Source organism: Struthio camelus, chromosome 16 (assembly GCF_040807025.1).
Source record: "Struthio camelus isolate bStrCam1 chromosome 16, bStrCam1.hap1, whole genome shotgun sequence".
Lineage (NCBI taxonomy): Eukaryota > Metazoa > Chordata > Aves > Struthioniformes > Struthionidae > Struthio > Struthio camelus.
Genome location: NC_090957.1, coordinates 15,737,926 through 15,756,946, shown reverse-complemented (window position 1 = coordinate 15,756,946; position 19,021 = coordinate 15,737,926). Strand labels below are relative to the sequence as shown.

General features: G+C 55.5%; 1 protein-coding gene across 2 annotated transcripts in view; it reads right to left on the bottom strand.

The window, feature by feature from the left end:
• The window catches only part of LRRC75A (leucine rich repeat containing 75A), a 64,019-nt gene that overhangs the window by 40,098 nt on the left and 4,900 nt on the right, over positions 1 to 19,021 (bottom strand). Inside the window, exon 2 of one of the 2 annotated variants that reach the window (XM_068910039.1) lies at positions 2,913 to 3,041. The exons of the other annotated variant lie outside the window; for it this stretch is intronic. Within the exon in view, the coding sequence (XP_068766140.1) occupies positions 2,913 to 3,041 (129 nt within the window). The remainder of the gene's footprint in view (positions 1 to 2,912; positions 3,042 to 19,021) is intronic. 2 annotated transcript variants of the gene reach the window in all.

The following is a 19,021-nucleotide window of genomic DNA, read 5'->3' as shown; positions in this document are numbered from 1 at the left end:
ACGCCGCGGGAGGCAGCAGCACACCTTCGGCTTGCAGGGCAACATCCACAACGTCTGCAACACTCCTGGCCCTCAGCTTTCTCCTGCTCCCTTACGGCACTGCCAAGTTTCTGCCAAAGAAAGAAACTGCCAGGAGAGAAAGAGGTTTGAGGGCAGAGAGATAACCGGACCTTGGAAAATAATCCAGATGACTGAGACACGCAGCTTTGGTGGCGACACGAAGAAACTCAGCATCTCAGCAAACCACGACAGCACACCAGGAAATTACTCTTCAGCCAGCATCCTCAGCTGCCAAAGAAGAGGGTTTAAAGCACGCCGAAGCCCAAACGAGGCTAAGTCCCGGACTGGGCTCTGCGGCGCAGCCCTGGCACCGCGGGCCTCCCCGTCCATCACCCGCGCAGTCGCTACCTTCCTCCCCGAGGCAACACCCATCCGTCTCCCAGGGAGGCTGCGAGCCCCCGAGGCTCTCCGACGGCACGTCCCCGGCGCGCGGCAGAGCGCGGTGGTCGCCGCTGGCGGGGGAACAACCCGGCAGCAGCGGCAGTAGCAGCCGCCGTTCGCTCTACGGCGCCGACACAGCTGCTCCGACCGGTGCAAGCCCGGAGCTGGGCACCGGAGCGAGCTCCACAGACATTCAACTCGCAGCACCTAACCCGGCGTGCCGAAGAGGAGCCGCAGCGCTGCACGGGCTGCGCTGACGTCATTTGGGCTTGCTATTGCGTGTTTTTATTGCACGTAACCGCCACGGTTTGCTAGAAGCCCGTAATTCAGCGTTGCATCTACATACTTACACGGGCACCGGCTTTTTTACAGCGTTTAGTGCCAGACGAAACGCGCAGGGAGACACGCGAAAGCGGGTACTCGGCCACGGAGCACCTCCACGTCGCATCAGTGGTTATTTTCACAGCTAGCGCAGCGAGCAGCTTTGGCCGCGGCTCCCCGCTCGTCTCCCAGGGTGAAACGTGGAAGAGAAACCAGCTTAGTCACGACGGCTTGGAGAAGGGTAACTGCAGCAGGGGAGCGGGGCCTCTCGCGCTGGAAACACGCCTGTCAAAATAGGTTTCTCTAGTTTCCCATCCCATCGCCCTGTGGGGGAGGAGAGAGGAAAGAATTTCTTCTCCATAAGAAAAGGAAAAGAAATACTTTGATATCGCTGGAGCCAAATCAGCTCCGCGGCACGCCAACGGCGCCGGCCCTGCTCCGCGCGGAGCAGCGGCTCCCGGCAAACCGCCGAGCCGAATCTGCGCCGGTGCTACCACGGCCGCCCCCAGCCTTCGGTTCACCAGCGGCTTCTGCTCCCGGACAGGGTCTCGGCTCAGCGCGGGCGGCAGGAAAGCCTCCTCCGCAGGCAGCCCTCGGGGGTCACGCGCTCGCCCAGGGTGGAGGGGGGGAGCAACGTCACGCCAGTGCGGCCGGCGAACGGATCGGTGTTGGTACGAACCCTCCTTGCCTAACGCGTGGCCTGGAACGTTGTTCCTGATGGCCTTCAAACAGAGGTCCACCAAACCCGCAAGCGGGATCGGAGCCAAGGGCGGGTTATGGGAGTGGAAGGACACCCACTTTGCTCAAAGCTAACTTTTTAGCAGCTTATGGGACACAGACATAAGCTACCAGACATATTCAAGGGGTGCCACAGAGCTCCCACACTCCCAAGGGAGTTGTTGCAATGGAGATGCCCCACCAGGGAGCTCATTAAACCTTCCTCTGGGTTAATGGAAACACCATCCGGCTTCTCCTGAAAATTCACACCATTTGTTTTAAATGCAACTTTAATTCCTGACAAGCGATGTGCAGAGGAGAATTAAAACAGAGCCATGACATACAATGCTTCAGCTCCCCCCCGCTCTGCTCTGTGCCCAGACAGGATGAAACGCGGACAGAAACGTCCCTCGAGAAGGAAAGGCATCAAGGGGAGCAGAGCGAGCGCACCGCCGCCTCGCTCGCCCCGCGCCCGCACGGCTCCCCGGGGAAGGAGGCAGCCGATGCACGCCGGATGGCCAGGACACCTCACACCTGGGGAACAGAGCTCTGCTCTCCTCCCAAAATTGCACGTAGGGAACGGCAACACGGGACGACCAAGAGGTCAAAGCTACCCAGAGAACTGATGCCACCGCTGTGTCCTGCGGACACCCTTCAGCCGCTATCAGTCTCTTGTTTTACTCCCTCTTCCTCCTCACCCAGCGCGTTGTGGGAGGCCAGACACCTCATACCTTTCTGAGCCTGCACCACCCACTGAATCGGACATCAGTGACTCATTTACAACGAAACCCTGGGGAAATAAAATACCCTAATTTTCCAGGCAGCCAGTGGCCACAATACAAAGTCACATTTACCATGGAAGAGAGCGAGCGTGGGACTTCCAAAAGCCCTTATCCTGCTATGGCTCCTGGTGAGCACATGGGGCCGAGAGGGTAAAAGACCCACGTGTGTGGGGCTGCGCTTATGGAGAAACCTGCTCCTTCCAGAGCGCAAGCAGCACCCCGTGGAGGCTGAGCGCTTTCGGAAATCTGGCCTTGAAGGCACTGCCAAGGACTCTCTCATGGGTTGGGATCATGATAAATATTGCATAAGGGGAACAGGCTGTTACCCTTGCAAGGTAGGAACTGTTCCTCACAGTGCAAGTTCTTTAACATAGCAAACGGGAGAGGAAACAAAAAGTGGCTGAAAGTAGAAATAATTTGCAAAACAAAGTACGAAGACCCAAAGTACTAATGTCACTAGGGCAGCTGGAAATCCTGGTATTGTGCAACCAAATCACCACCTCCGAGCAGGCCCTCTCTCCTCAGATACACAACCACCACACTAACCTGGACATGTTTTCTCTGGCACTCGAAGGGAAGCTCCACAGCCCAGCGGAGCTCTTTTCCCAAACCAGGACAGTTATAGAGTTGTAACGGGGCAACAGTACCTACCGGTTTGGGGCAGTGGATATATCTAGCAAGGCTGATGATCAAGTCATGGGTGATTGGATCCACCAGGTTTCGAAAGCTGGCGTACCGATAGAGGACATCATCCAGAGAGGTTGATTCCATTCCTAAGTCCTGCAGAAAACAGGGTAGAGGGGCAACATTAGTTGTGCTGCAAAACCGGGTGGCTACTGTAGTTCTTAAAACTACCCTGCGTTGGTGGTCCCTACCAAGATGCCAAGAAGAAAGTGTTGCCCTCCACCCAACGCAAGGAAAGGGCACATGTGCGAGTCACCCTGGGGAAACTTGCTTTCCTTTGCTTTATCCGCTCTGCAAAGAGGTCCTGGGGCTGCAGGGCAAACACCCGAATGCCTTCACAAGCCATAAATCCACCGAGCCAACTGTATGCAGCAGGCTCAGTTCTCTTGCTTGCAACAAGATAAACATCAGGGATGACTCCAGCAAACACGACAACCTGACCAGTGTGAAACTGGGCCTGCAAAACCCACTGTAGTAATGGTAGCGGCCTGTGGCTGCTCTGCGTGGGGAAGAGGGAATGAGCTTGAAATTGCAGCATGGGAAACAGGAGGATAAACCGGGGAGTTGTGGGGATAGTGAAGTGCTGGAGTCAACAGGCTGGGGACAGGGTGGAGGCTCTGCCTTTGGAGACTGGACAAGGATGTGTCAGCAACAGCTTAGATCGAGCTGATCCTGCCTTAGGGATGGACTAGACCTCCTGAGTTCCCTTCTGAGACTATTTTCTATGCTTTTCAATCCTCAGACATAATAATTTGAGGAATTTTGGCACCAAATTCATTCTATGAAACGCGTTAGCACACAAGGAAGAGGAGGGGAAGGGTTACAGACAGTGTATGCCGTTCACTTTGAGTAATTTATCTCCACTATTTCTTGTTCCTCAGCAGCAACCGATTAGGGTACACAAGCATACTCCTCCCAGCTCGAATGCACATTGCGACCAAGTCCACCAGCCACCTTGCCAGGACAACCCTCGCCAGAACCCGCTCCCACCAGGAGACGTGCCTTGCGGTCCCTGTCCTACACCCGCGCTCCAAGAGATCTGCGTTAATTCTCCAGCCCTGCCATACTGCGTCAGCTTGAGCAAGCCATTTCGTTCCCCTTTTTCTGTTAACGTTTGACAAGAATATTTCAGCTATCCACTAAAAATCAGTCATTGATGAAATTCAGGTAGGAGAAGTTGCACTAGGTGTGAGGAAAACGGCTGCTGCTCTCCTGTGGACAGCTGCACCGGGGACACAGGCTCATCTGCAACCACGCAAAACGTCCAGTCCTCCTCCCACGTAGCTGGTGGCAGCTGGCAGGAAGACTTTCATGGCGTTTGGGGAAAAAAAAATCTCTATATGTGAAAACGTCGGCAGGCTGTGGCCAGAAAACTTCCACGGACGAGCCCTCCAGCTCGTTACCAATGCCCAGCGACTATTGGGAGAAAGGAAGCAGGGAACCTGCCCCAGGGCCAAGGAAGGGTCACTGACCCTTTGTGGCTTCCACATCAGAGCATCAGTGCACTTAAGAGCCCTGGGAAATAAAGCCAGAGCAGCTGATCTGGATGAACCCAAGGCTCAAAGCAGCTGAACTTCGTCAGAACGGGAGCAAAGAGATCAGCTGTTAACATGCAGCCCAGCAAAAAAGAGTGTTTGCTGTCTTGCAAGAGATGCTAACAGGCTTATGTTAAAGCTTAAACTTCAGAAACCCTCCATGCAAGACTGGATATAATGAATTATCCTGGGTCACAAGGCAATTTAGCCAGGTAACGGCAGCGCCGCACTTCGTGATCGCTTGACCCCAAAGCCAAAGCACCGCTTGCGACGACCGGCTGGGCTACGAAACGCGGCCACGCGCTCCTCCCGCGAGCGAGACCTGCACAGCGGACGGCCCCCGGCATCAATGGCTTGGTCCGGAAACCAAGCTGCGGCCAATCTGGCAACGAGTTAAAGGCTGGAAAGAACCAAGCCACAAAAATAAGATGGAAGCTCCAGGGGAGGAGGAAACGAGCAATGCCAGAAACATGCCCGAAGGAGGAAGCATGCAGCGCTCTGGTCCCCTTCTTAGCAAAAAGCAGGGGTCGACAGAGGGAAAATTTGGGAGGTGGGCACATGAGGGCTGGGCTCTGCGGTGCTGAGCTAGGGAAAGCAAAACGTAAGTTATTTATAAGGTGCTGGTAATAGCAAGTTGCTATTTGACCACGTGGGAGTCTCAGTCTGCCTAAGTGACTTAATACAATAATCTAAAAGTGTCAGATACACAGCACAGGGCTGGGACGATTTTATTCACAACCGTCTTGCAAAAAGCAATCCTTCCTGACTCGCTCTTTATTTATAGTCTCTCCTAATAACTTGTTATTTATTCAACATCTTGCACTTCTGCAGAACTTGTCATGTGAGGACATCTGAGCATCTCACGAACGCAAATTGCATTTATCGCCCGTAACTACAAGAACTTACATTTAGAAATGATGTACTTAACAGGAAGGCATCACACATCTCCCTTACGGGGCTGGGTGAAGCGAGTAAGCCCTGCCTGCGTGAGAAAGGAGCCCACCTCAAGCCTGTTCTACAGCTAAAGCAAGGCAGCTCCCAGGCCGCTCGGCAGAAACGCAGCTTTTACCCATACAAGTCGAAGTGCAGTAGGGTTGGATATAGCTGCTGTTGTAGAAAACCAAAAATAAACCTGCCAAGAAGCAGACAGCTTTACATGCTTAACAAAATAAAATGAAAGATTATCACAGACTTAAGTTACCCCCCCTCCTTTGCACGTGTAACACGTGGGAAAAGACCAGGCTGAAGGCAGCCAGAAGAACCAGAAACAAAATCCAGGGGTTCCAACCACCAAAAATTAACAATTTATGACCCCTGTCAGACCCAGCTTACTGTTGACAGCCCCACATGCAATTTGCTGATAATTAGCACCAACAGTTCCCTTTCTCCCGGCCTCAGTGCTTTTATACAGCAAGTGCAAGCAAATAACACCTCGGGGCTCTGCAGCAAATCAGAGCCAGTCCTGAGCTCAGGGATGCTCCAGTGCTAGTAAACTGCCCGCGGGAAGGCAAAGTCTTTGTAAGTACTGATGCTCTGTGACAGGCTGGAAATGATCATCTTCACTTAAAAAAAAAGAGAAAGAGAAAAAGAGAGAAGAGAAAGAAAGAAAGGAGAAAAAGAGAGAAGAGAAAGAAAGAGAAAAAGATCTGTTCCTCCTTAAGGAGGGGCCTCGTGGCGCAGGGATTTACAGGCTTGCCCCCGAACCGAGGCAGACACTTGGAGTGCAAAACCTGCCTGGAAAGGGCAGCTCTGGCCTGGGACTTGGCAGGAATCACCCCAGCTCAAAGCAGGGATGAGGCAGTTAAAAAATAACAAACGTGTGGGGCTCTTTCCCTTGATGGGAGCACCCCCCCCCCAAAAAAAAGCCCTAAAACAAAGGCAAACAGACACAAAAACCATCAGTCAGCGCTCCAGTTGATTGCAAACACACCTAGTTTAAAAAATAAAGCAGCTCTAGCGATGTACGATCTATCCCACAGCATCTGCCAAGTTGGCATTTGAAAAAAAAAAACAACAAAAAAAAGAATTACAATCTCAGCGCAGAAAAAGTGTAGAAATACGCTGACGGCGCGCGCTGCACTCCCTGCGAGCGGTACCGCAACAGCACAGCGAGCCCACCAAGGCTGCGCGAGAGTGTTTGTTTTTCATTAGGGTGGAAGAACTAGCTCGTTTGCTGAAGACCGTCTTCCTGCCTGAGGATTTTAGCGCTGCAAAGATCCTGGGCGACCGTGCAGACCCAGATGCACTCTGCAGCTTAGGCTCTTTTGCAAGAGGAAAAAAAAAAACCCAAAAAACAGAGAAATGGAAAGAACTGGGAGCCCACCACAGCCCACAGCCAGGGAGAGGGCTGTCACCACCCCGGGAGCCCCATCCCGGACCTTCCCGCAGCAGGACCCTCGGGATGCACCGGCTCCCGGGGGCGCCGCGGAAACCGCTCGGGACGGGGAGAAACTCCTCAGGGAGGGCAATGGGAGCTGGGTCCGAGCAAGGAGCCATCGCGCACAAAACCCGTTTGGAGATCTCCAGCGTCCACCCTTCCAGGGAACAAATAATTCTCCTAACAGCAACGGATTTGGCCCCTGGTCATTGGTGTCACTGGCAAACACCACGCGCGATCGCAGGAGCCGATTTCGGGGCTAGCGAGGAGTAATCCCGCACACGCAGCTTTGGATGCTCCGGGATCTTTCAGGATCAAGCCAGGCTTAATATCTTGCCTCTTCCCTTTAAGCACATCAAAAACTTGACAATTTTCTCTTATGCTAAAATTAAAACACAGAACCAATAAATCTGAGACTTTCGCTCTCTCCTTCTCCCTCCTGGGACAGTTTACATTTTTTTGCATGAACCAGTCCCTCCTCCCTCCTGCTGCACATTTTTTTATGCCCAAATGTCTTTCTCAGCTGCTCCCTCAGTCTCGGCCGCACCAGCGCTGTCTCTTCCCACCGCATGTAATATTTTAAAGCCACTCAAGGCTGAAACTTGTTCTAGGCCAAATGATGAGCTCATGTGCAATTTAATAACTTAACACCGGCTCATGCTGTCAACAGCAAATCACAAATCTCCGACTTTGGAGAAAACGCCCAGCGCGGGGCTCGAATCCCGTTTTCTTTGCGGCGCGTTCCCGCGCCCCCGGGGACCGTCACCTGGGCAGCGGGAGCAACGAGTCCCACGCAACTCATTTCGCTGCTCACCCCTCTCCCACGGCCCGTCTCCTTCCCACAATTTATCCGACTCGTTTCGTGCTTTAGGAGGCCAAGAGAAAGCCAAAGCGCCCATGAGTCGTTCTGGCCAGCTTACCAAGGGGACGACAAGGGCAGAGGACTCGCAGCCTCCAGCCACCAACTACTTGCCCTCGACCTCCACAGGAGGAGTCTTCTGCAAAGGCAGCAATGCAAAGGTACGGGATGCAAAGGTAAGGGATTTCAAAACAAAACAAAAAAAAACCAAATCCCCCAAAACTGTGAGGAATGAGAAATTTAAATTTCTCAGAAGTTTCTGGAGAAGTCCAGCAGCAGGAGAAGTAATGCCTCCTCCAATACACGGAGGAACTTCCCAGACACGGCAGGTAAAGCCATAGGAGAATACAATTATTTTGGAAAAAGCATTAGCAGCAACAACGGCTAACGGGGCTCACGAAGTTTCTATCGCCAAAGAACCGGAAAGGAGCCTGAGGAGATTCTGAACCTCTGCAAACTGGCTGGTCGGATGCCCCAGACCCGAGGCCATTAGAGAACTCACAGATATGCACGCCAGACACGTTTTTATTTTTCTTCCTAATTCATTCTTGGAGAACGGGAGAGGTATCAGGAAACGGGGGGACGCATTTATGACGCTTGGAAACCGAACCCAGGCAAGGATAACCCCAAAATTTGCAAGTCCACTCCTAGCACAACAACACGAGCTAACACGGAGGGCGAGGAAAGACTTCCAGGAGAGAACAACAGATAATAAAAATCCATATTGTTTGCTGCATGAGGACCTTGACTGAAAACATCTGTTAAACTACCCTAAACCAGACCAGGATAGTTTCCCTCAATTATAAAAATAACACTGGACAAGGAAAAACCTGGAGAAGCAGAGATGTTATAAGAGTCGATACCCACCGATCTAACGGCCTGCAGCCTGCTTACAGCTAGGAGAGCTTTTAAGTCATTTCTAACCGTTTACTCCGTCCAGCCAAGCTTCAAAGCGCCGCTCGGGCACCCTAAAGCAGCGCTTCTCGCCAGCCCAGCTCGCCCATGGCTCCGTCCGTCCGTCTGCCTGCGCTTGTCCGTCTCTCCCTACTGCTGCCCTGGACGGTGGGTGCTGGCGTCGCTCCGGGCTTCGGCCTCGATCGCTTTTGCAAGCGGGCGCCACAGACAGAGCCCCTCTACCCGAAAACCGGCACCGTGCAAGAGCCCAGCGTCGCCTTCCCCGGGCAAACAACTGAGGTTAGGGAGTAAAACACCACCCGGAGCCCCGGCAATCACGGCCCCTCACAAATACCCCGAGGGCCCCGACCGTGCGGGCAGCACCTCTCCCAAAGCTGCTTCTCATCTCCGCTGATGAGAACGACTGGGTGTCGACTTTCCAACAGGGAGGCTGGTGTCCCAAACAAGCATCGGGCACGAAGGAAGAGGAGGAGAGCGAGCGGGACAAATGGGAGCGTTTCCCGGGAGAAACGCGTTCCCGAGGCGAGCGTCGGCAAAGCAACGGGCAAGGTCGGATCGGAGCGGCAGACGGGCGAGAGGCGACTCTGCCGCAAGCTCGCTTGCCTCCGCCCGTCCTGCAGCTCATCGGCCAAGGAGTTTGGTGTCCTTCTGCATCCCCGTTGGAGCAGACCGGCCATCGGGGAGGTTCACAGCTGCAAAGGGCCATCAGACAGATGGTTCAGGATGGGTGGCTCTGAACGGCCACCAAGCCCCTAGCCTCGTGCAGTTATTTCAGCCCAGCATGCCTGGGCTTTCGCATGTGCTCCCCATAAACCGTCCATGGAGAAAACGGGCCGCGTCCTCTTGCTCTGAAGCTTTCACAAGCCCCCGTCTCGGAGGGTCACGCCGCGCACCAGGCAGCTTAAGGGTCCGTTAAATCAAGAGCGCAGGATAATCGGCACACCGTGGCGCAGCGGAAAGGTGCAAAACCCGAGCGTGAACGCCTGGGCTAGCTCGCGTTGGAAAGAGTAAATACCGGGAAGCGCTGATTGCTCATTCAAGGCTCAAGTGAGGGTGCACTTAGAGAAGAGAGTCCGTATTTCAGCAAAGAAGTAAACATTTCCCTGGCAGATTGACTTAAATAGTAAATAAGGGCAGCGTGAACCCCCTCCAGGAGGCTCAAACTTTAGAGACTCGGAGCGAGGGGTTAAGGGACAGGGATGTGCTGCCGCCATCCAGATAGCAAACATCCGCGAATGAGGGATCTCGTTTTAGCTGCGAGGCAAACGTAATTACCCCAGCTGGACTTTGGCCAGACCACAGCTGGCAGACTTCTCCAGGAAAGCGTCTGTGGATGGTTAATCATAACGGATAGCCCCAGTCACCCATTACGTCTTGATTTACAGAGTGAGTGGGGTCCTGGTGTAGAAACAGTTCGGAAACGCTATTCAGGGAGCCCGACTCCTGGCTTTGAACAATTCGAGCAATTTAGATCCATCACTGCCTTCAACACAAGCATTTGTCTTCGCAAGGACCTCGCGAAGCACTTTTCACACATCCCTTCCAGCCGGCAGGAGCTGCCGCATCCCCATCTCCCACTGGGCCCGCTGCGTCGGCTGGGAGCTATGGCTCCAGTGTCCCTGCCGCCGTCATCTTTCCTCCTGCTGGCAAATGCCACCCAGAGCCCAACCATGGTATGTGGCTAAAATAAAAAACCAAAAAAAACCCTTCACCCCTGCAAGGCACCTACCCTATCACCTCTGCTCGTGCCGCTGGAGCTCCCACTAACAACCCGTGGCGAAGCGTTAGGAGGAAACATGACAAGTTTCTTTGAGCGTCTGCCTCGTATCTGCTAAAAACACTTGCTGGAGAAACGTCGGCGCCGACTGGGAGGTCCACAGCACGGGTCAGAAGCAGAGTTTCAGTCTACCCACGGTACTTGTTCTCCCTTGCAAAAGTCTCCGAGATCCTGGCCTGAAAGCAGACGTCCAGCGCGGGCGCCCTCTCATCGCCGGCCAGGTGAGACTCCACACTGCCCCTCAAGCTCGGGCAACTCCTATGGAGACGCCGGTTCGCCTGCTCTGAGGCTGGAGGCCAAGAGAGCTGGGCTGAGCCAGCCTGGCTGCGGCCCTCTCCATCGCTTAGCTACCAAGAGAATTCGCCCATCTAATGAGCTTATCCCAGACGTCGAATATTTGGGGGGGGACGCCTGTGCGCCACGCAGGCGCCACGATGCGTGCGCTACGTGCATACGTGTCTTTACGTCAAGTATTTACAGGAAGGAGAAAATAAAAAAAGCAGAACTGAGATCCTTGCTGGAAAGGAGAAGAGATTTCCGAGCGGAGAAGAGACGGGCAGGAATCACTCCTCTTCCGAATTTTCAGTGCCCGTGAAAGGCAGCCTCGGCGTCTGGGGTCCTTCGTGAGGGACCACGGGGGCGCCCAGGCCGCCCGCCCGCCCGGCCACCTCGCTGTCCCTCTCCACAGGACTCCAAACGTCAGCCAGGCGCCCTCAGCTACGGGCGAAGGGCACAGGTCCCCAAGGTCCCCTAAGTTTGGGGGAAGTGGTGTCCGGGGAAGGAAAGGACCCCAAAGAGGGGAGGAGGAGAGCTCAGCTGCGGCACCCGGACGGACAGACGGACGCTCTGCAGCTCTTCCAGATGCTCTGCAGCCATCTCCGTCACCTCGCTGGGACCTCGAAGAGGACACTGGGAGAAGCCACATTTGCCGGAGCTGAGGTTTGGCTTATATCAGACAACCGACATCCCCAAGCAAGCAAACAAGCCCCGTTCGCTCCTGCCCCGGGGACCAGCCTCCTCTTTTTTCTCTAAGCAAGGGTTGAGCTGAGCGTGTGAAGAGAAGCTCAGGTTTTCTAAGCAGACAAGAGGAGCAGACGGGAGCCCTGACTCCTCCCTGCTCCCACCCAGCCGCTTCGGCTTCACGGATTAGCGCAGCGCGCCGCGAGAGCTGCCTCCCTCCCGCTCCTGCTCAGCGGGAAAGCAGCATTTCTCGCCTTGGCCCACTCGGGCCCCGTATGCCGTTTCCAGCAGCAGCCGACGCGAGGGATTTCAGGAAAAGGTCGCCTCTGATGTGCCGCGACCAGGCGGCGACGTGGCACGCCGGGGCGAGGAGCCCGCTCTGCCCCCGGCCCCATCAGCTGTTGCCCCGCGACCTCGCGACGCCCGTGGAAGGCGTTAACCCGCGGCCGTGCGTGGTGCAAGGGTCACGGCTGCTTTCCTGCCCGCGCAAACCGCGGCTTTGCAAGAAACCCTGCTCTCCTCAGCCTGGCACTAGCTCGTTCCTCCTCTCTCCCGCCTCTTCTTTCTTGCCATCAAAACACCACGCCGCGCGGGAGCTGCGCCTCTGCCCTCCGAATTTTGTTGCAATCTGATGCACGAAAAGAAACGCGAGAACTTCAGCCAGTGAGTCAGACCCGCGTTGCGAGCGCCGCTAGGCGTGCTCGGCTGGGGATTAACCATGCCCATCCGATTTTCGGTTCGGTGCACGGATCCCCAAGCGAACGCGCCGGCAGCCTGCGGCGCAGGGGAAACGCTCCCGCGTCATCCCCACGCTGCGCCCGAAGCCCTGAAATCCCCAAGCACGTCGCGCCGGACCGGCGGCGTCGATGCCGATGCTACGGCAGCACCGGGAGGCCTCCCGAGCTCCCCCCCGGCACCTGAAGAAATCAATCTGTTCCTGCACGTACAATACGAGCTTGCAACCCAATAGCTGCTATCTGAAACCCACGTTCGCTTCCAAGCCCGGGTTGATTATTTTTGCATTAGCTCTGGAGGGCCGTATTGTTCCCGTTCCATAAACGCTCGGCTCTACTTCAAAGGGACTGAACTGCAGCGGCGGAAGATTATACAAATGCTTTGACAATTGCTTTGGGATCCTTCAAAGCGGGTAGGTGCTAGAATGAAATCTGAGATCTTACTGATACCGGCTTTAGTAAAAATAAGTGGCAACGAATCCTGGGCACGGCGCTCTTCCAAAGAAGGTTAGTCAAGGGAGGTAATTTAAGACATCGCTGAGAGAGAGAAACATTCAATTAACTCTTTAAACAGGCTGCCACAAATTGATGTGAACGTTACAAAAAGATCATCTAAATGAACAAATCCCAGCTAACTCCAACAAAAACATGTCAAGCTTTTTTTTTCCCCCTCCCCATTTACACCACAGCAGGAGACTGGGTGGGGGGAAAGGAGAAACAGAAAAGGGTTCAGACAGATTACAGCGAAGGGAAGAGCCACAGCCAGCAACACCTACTGGCACTATTTAAGGCACACTGAACGCATCTCATCCATACACTGAATACCCGTCCCCCGGCGCCGGCGGGACCATCCCGCGGGAGGAGCGACGGCAGCGCACACGTGTCCCGTACAGTTCCCTCAAAACAGAGCTCTTGCTTCTTCTCCTCTGCTCCCACCCACACGTGCACCACCAAGTGAACTGGTCAGGCTTCTCCAAGCTGCCCAGACCTAAGTGCCACCCACTCAACGGAGGCTGAAGGGACAATCTGGACCCCTTGATCCATTCATTATTCTGGCTCCTCGCTGACACATGCTATGAGGTCCCTGCTCTGGGTCTCGGTTCAGGGACACAACGGTCACCCAAAGTCTGGGTGTGCAAGTCTGTATCTGAGCCTGACCTGTTTGGTGGTCGCCCGTGAGCTAATGCGACATGTTATTGGTTTTCTAGGGGCAAGTGGAGTGGATTCACTGCTTAAAACTACTTTGCTGTGCTTCACGCCAAGACTCTGGTTACATCCCTCTGCAAGACGACACGCGTTAGAGCTTTTGCAGCGTAAAACCTCAGCGGGAACAAGACAGAGGCAGATTCTAGCTCAAAGCCGTCAGATGAGGTGCTCCTGAGATGGGGAGATAGGGTGGAACCTGACACTGAAGTCAAACCTCCCTGTTCCTGCGAACGTTAAGTTTTATCCTGAGTTAACAGCAGCAGCAGCCTGATCTCCAGTGGGGACAAAGTCTCTGGCTACGCTTGGTACCTACCCATCAGCTAAAAGAGGCTTCCAGCAAAAAAGCAAAACCAGCAAAACCCACAACACCAAACTCATTTTCTTCCTTGAAATAGAGCAAAAGGGAAGGAATAGGAATAAAGGTTTCCGAAGACCCTAACGGCTTGCAGAGAAGGCTGGCAGGGCAGAAGGAGTTAGCACGGACAACATGAATTTCAGTTCTTTCCTTTGCAAATCCAGCATGCCAGGTAATCTCAAGCATGGGCAAAGGCGCATTAATACAGCAGATCCTCCTACTGGGATTCGGAGCAACGGCAAGTCAACGCACAACACGCTTGCATGCTGGAATAGTCTATGCTCCGCATAACAATCACGGTGACTGCAACGACGCACGTTTATACGGAGACCTACTCAAGAGGATCCCAGGCCACCCAGCAGGCTCGGCAGAGCGTCTCTCCCGGCGCGGGGAGGAGGAGGAGCAGCAGCGTGCCGACGCAGCACCCAAACCTGCTCAGCCCGAGCAGGAAGCGGACCGCGGCCGGGAGAAGATAACTGGCCCGATTTGTTCCCAGCGGCGAAGCAGAGCGGGGAGGACGCGACTCGCAGCCCCCGTCGCCTCCAGCCGGTCCCCGACCTCCCGCCGGCGGCTGCCGTGGCTCAGGTCGGCGAGGAACAGGCCGAGGGGAACCTGACGTACGCCGCGGCGGCGAGGGAACAGCGCTGCCAAAGGGGTTTGCACCGATTTCGGTTAGCCCGGTGCAAAAGCAGTAGACAGGACCTGAAGGTCTCCTGCCTTCTGGGCAAGGCGGATAAAAAGCCACGGCGAAGGCGTCGAAGAGCCGACACCAAACAGAGCGGGAGACGTGCAGAACTGCTGCCGACGCCGACCGCCGGGGCTCTCCGCTTCAGCTCCTGGACCGCTGCCCGGTCTCGGGCAACCCGCTTAACTTCTCTTCGGATGGGAAAACCGAGCAGATTTCTAACGTTTCAAAGGGGCCAGAAGAGGCGGGCAGCTCCTCCGGGGCCGCGCGCGGTTCACTTAATCGATCCTGACGGCGGGATTACACCGGCGAGGGCGGTGAAAGCGCTGCTGGCGCCCGCGAGCGGGGCCCTGCCGCCGGCTCCGAGGGACACCGAGGCAGCCAGACCCGCCGCCCCGAGCGGCCTTCGCAGCCCGCGTCTCCCAACGCCGCCAGCCCCCCACGTCGCTTCTCCACCTTCTCCTCGGGGATCCTTTATCTCCCTGCTTGCCAAGTCGGGGGGGGGGGGGACACTTAAATACCTAATTAACCGCAAGCACGTGTCTGAGTCCCGCCGGAGCCAGAGCGCTCCGGCTCAGGCAGCGCGCCGCGCCTGCCCGCTCCGCTCTCGGGCCCTTCCCGGGCGGCTGTCGCCCGCCGCGGCGGCCGGGCGCAGCGCCCAAGCAGCCCCTCCGCAGCGCTCGCCCCTCTGGCGGCCTCGCCGTCCTCTCCCGGGGGCAGAGCTGCGCCCCGTGCCCCGCAGCGGGCGCATCCTGCCCGCCGGCAGCCTTCCCCCCGCTCGGCAACGAGAGGTGTCAAGGGTCCCCCCCCGGCTCCCCGAGTGAAAAACCAAGACTGTTTCTGCTCTGTTCGACAGTCCGGGCCACGAGGCTGCTCTCGGTGGTGTTTCGTTTCCGGTGAACAGGCCGATGGCGTGCGCCGAACGAGCCCGGGGCGACCTAGACGGAAAACGTACCTTTGCCCAAGAAGCTCCTACGGAGGAAGCGCGGCGCGGGACGCGGCGGTGCAACGCCCTCGGCGGATCGCAGCCTGCCGTTAGCGGGCAGGACCGCACCTTCAGCTCGTCTCGCAGGAGACGGCTTCATCGACACCCGCTGCTTCACGCCAGCGTTAGCGCACGTCCAGCAGATGCGACACAGATTTCAGGGCAGGTTTTTAACCTCTCATAGCTCCTGACCTACCTGGGAATTTCTTTCCACCAGTGGCTCCCCCCCAACCGCTCCTGCTGGGGTCCAACACGAGGAGCAAAAGGACCCAAAGGACCCTCAGGACCCACCATTCAGTCCCTTAAATGAGGCCGCAGGTCGGGTCTAGGGCGAGGGTCACACAGTGGAAACGGGGATTCCCGTGTCAGCCCTTATTAAGCTAGCTCCTTCACGTTAACGCTGCTGTCTTGAGCCACAGAAGCAGCAAACCACTTTCGCAATTACCCCATTTCCCACCCAGCTTTTCCCCCTCCCGTCTCCCCCCTTGGCAAAGCCCCCAAAACCCCACTGAGCGTGACCCAAGCGTCCAGGTCTCCTGGGAGTGGACAGGCGCTAAGCAGCGGGGTCATTTCAAGCACGTGCTTATGGGCTGTCCCTCCTGCTGGAGCCCAGATAAACCCTTCAGCTGCATCTTCTCAACGAAAGCCACCATCCAAGCTCATTAGTCACCTAAAACTCGTAGCCTGCACCCTCCAGCACCGAGGCTCATGGGCCATCTCATGGGCCACCTCATGCCACCGCAAGGCAGGTCACCCCCAGCCCCGCAGCAGAGGGCTCTGCAATGCTGGCACTGACCAGACCCTGCTAATGCACCCTCCTTCTCCACGGCTGGCTGAGCCTTCCCAGGAAAGCTAAGCTAGATCCCATGAAACGCTGTGGCTGGAGAATATTTCTGCAGGTGCTTAAACAAAGTCTTTGGCTCGAAACCCTCAGCAGTACAAGCCTGGGACATGTATTTTCCAACTTCAAAAGAGCCGACACTAATATTTTTGACCACTGGTTTTTTCCTGAAGTTAATGACAGAGACAGAAGAAGCCTAGAAGCCTTCTGGATGTGGGACCCAATTCCTAATACCATTTTCTAGATGCAACAGCCAGACTGATTAATCACCGAAACCCCAACGTGAGATGACTAGCTGAGCGAGGGGGAGGCCAGGATTAGCTCATTCTGCAGGTCCAGCCGCTGGCGACCTCTGCAACGGCCTTGGCTTCGCTGCTGCAGCCCCAAGGAGACTTCCGTAACCCCAGGCAGAAATTCTTCCATCAGCCACAAACCAGATGAGCTAACAGCCAGTTATTTGAATATGAAGACAGCAGCAAGACATAACTAACACAGTCACTGGGCTGGTTCCCAAATATATAAGCAACCAGCCCAAGGTCAATTAGGCTCCTACAGCCTCACCTGCAAGGGATGAAAGCAAATGAGGAGCAGCACCACCTCAGCAACGGGCTGAGGGGTGTTTGATACCAAATGACACAGAACGAGTCTGGGGACCCTTTTGTCCCCCTAAGAAACACCAAGGAATCATACTTGAAGGAAGGGCTCCTTTTGCAAGATGTTAAATAAGGAGAAAAACCTTGTTTTATTCCTGAGGATGCCACCAGCTGGTCCAAAATCACCACTGACAAGCAGAGGAAGTTGGAAAACTCTGGTGAGAAAGGACCAAAGGACCCAGCGACTCCCTGTGACGCATGCTCCCAAAACACCGAGCCTCGAATCGCAGCAGGGCAACGTCCCTCGCGGCAAGAACCTCGTTTGGGAACAGGACATGAGCTTTTGGCTGCATGTCTGCTACCAAAAACGCTAGTGTGATATAAATGGCATTTTAATCCTCCTGCCTAGTTACGCTGAAATTGTTGCAGTGTCTTATAGGATGCAGTAAATACGATTAAGAAGAAAGAGGTCACGAGTTGTCAAGTCGTCTTATTGACAATCTGCGGGGGATGGAAAAACCACATAGACACATGGGTGGTTTCCCCACGAAAAGGTGCAAGAGAAGAAAAAAGACAGATGGAAGCAAAAAGAAGTTATTGATTTTTCTAACGTCAAGTGGTGACAAGGCCGCGCTCGTGGTTTCTGGAGCTCAGGCACCAGGTTACAGGGTAGCTACCACGGCCCAAGGGTGAGACGCGGCCAGGCAGCTCTGCGCTCCGCTAGAGGCCCAGGCCGGGTGGTGGCTCTGCAGAGCGGCTCCCGCCGCCCGCGGACGGGTCATTCGGGAACGGAGCAAGGGAAGCATCGGAGCACGGGAAGCATGGGAGGAGGGAGCATTTGGTGCCACCAGGACTTTGCACGTGGCAGTCGGCCGGGAAGCGTCATTACCGTCCTTCAGAAATCAGCGGAGGCAGCTCCGTACACTGACTCAACTCCGCAGAAATGGCATTTTAATCTCTGCCCTTTGCATCACATCAGGCTTCCCCTGTTTGGCTCCAGCCTCCCCTGACGGGAGGGCTCACGAGCCAACAACACTCCTTCTAGAAGATGCATTTGATTTCCACGGCGTGGCAACACGGAAAGAGAATTTAAAAAAAGGGCTTGCAGGAGGGGAGTTCAGCTTATTTATTTTCTTGGTGTTTGCAGGGAAAAGCAGCTGATGGCAAGATGAAAGCGCCACAAGCAGCGATTTCCGATTCGCCGCGTTTCTGCGAGTTATTCCTGCCGGCGACCTGCTTGGCACCTGTTTGGACAGAGCAGGAAGCGGTGCCTCGGCGCTGGTGCAGCCGGGCTTCGGACGTCACCTCCGCTGCGCCCAAATCCCGACCCCTCCTTCCCGGCACAGCGGGGGGAAACGGCAGGGACCAGACCGCAACGCGAAGGGACCCGCAGAGGGTCCCTGAACGCCAGCGCCCTCGCCCCGGAGGCGCAGGGCAGGCGAGGCGCGGGAAAAATGCAGTTTTCGCTAATCTCCAATTCTCTTTTTTTTTTTTTTTTAAACACTGAGAAAAGGTGTCGGAAAGCTAGGTGTTTAGCACGCTTTCAAGATGCTTCTTCCCCCTGCTTAGGCCAAATTACTTGATATCAGTGAAATAACTCTGGGGAGTATCTACAGAGCGCTCGAGGGCGCCAGCACCTACCCGGAAAGAGGAGCTTTCCCGAACGCGAGCCCCGCGCGTTCCTGCGAACGCGACCCCCCCCGAACATCCCCCCAGCTGCGTCTGTCCCCCTCGGGTTGGGGGCTTTTTTGAGCCGTTCAATACGGACGCTCAGCGAGTAACGCGACAAAAACGCCCAAGGCACCTCCCCGTATCGCCCCGACCCGCGCTGCTACGCTTTTTGGATTTGGTTTGTTTTTATATTTTTTAAAAGGCACTTAGGTATTTGGTTAAGAGCTACGTTTACACCCTGCAGAAAGGAAGGCTAAAAAGCGCGGTCTCGCCCTGGGTAGCGGAGCGGGCAGAGGGCGACCGCGGCGGGAACGGCGCGCGTCCTAACGCCCCGATTTTGCCGGCTCTGTTCGAGGCTGCAAGGCACGAGCACTCGGTTCCCTGGCATTAGAAACCAGTCACGGCTGTTATTTAGAATAGCTGTGCGCTTTAAACCTATTTACTTTACCACGCTCCTTTCAAACGCGCAGCTTAAACTGACGGCAAGCTATGGTCATGCTTAAACGTGGCACCGCGCGCGTTCGGTGATGCGGGCTGCGACTGCCGCCAACGTCGCTGCTGAGAGCGCGCCGAGCCAGAAGAG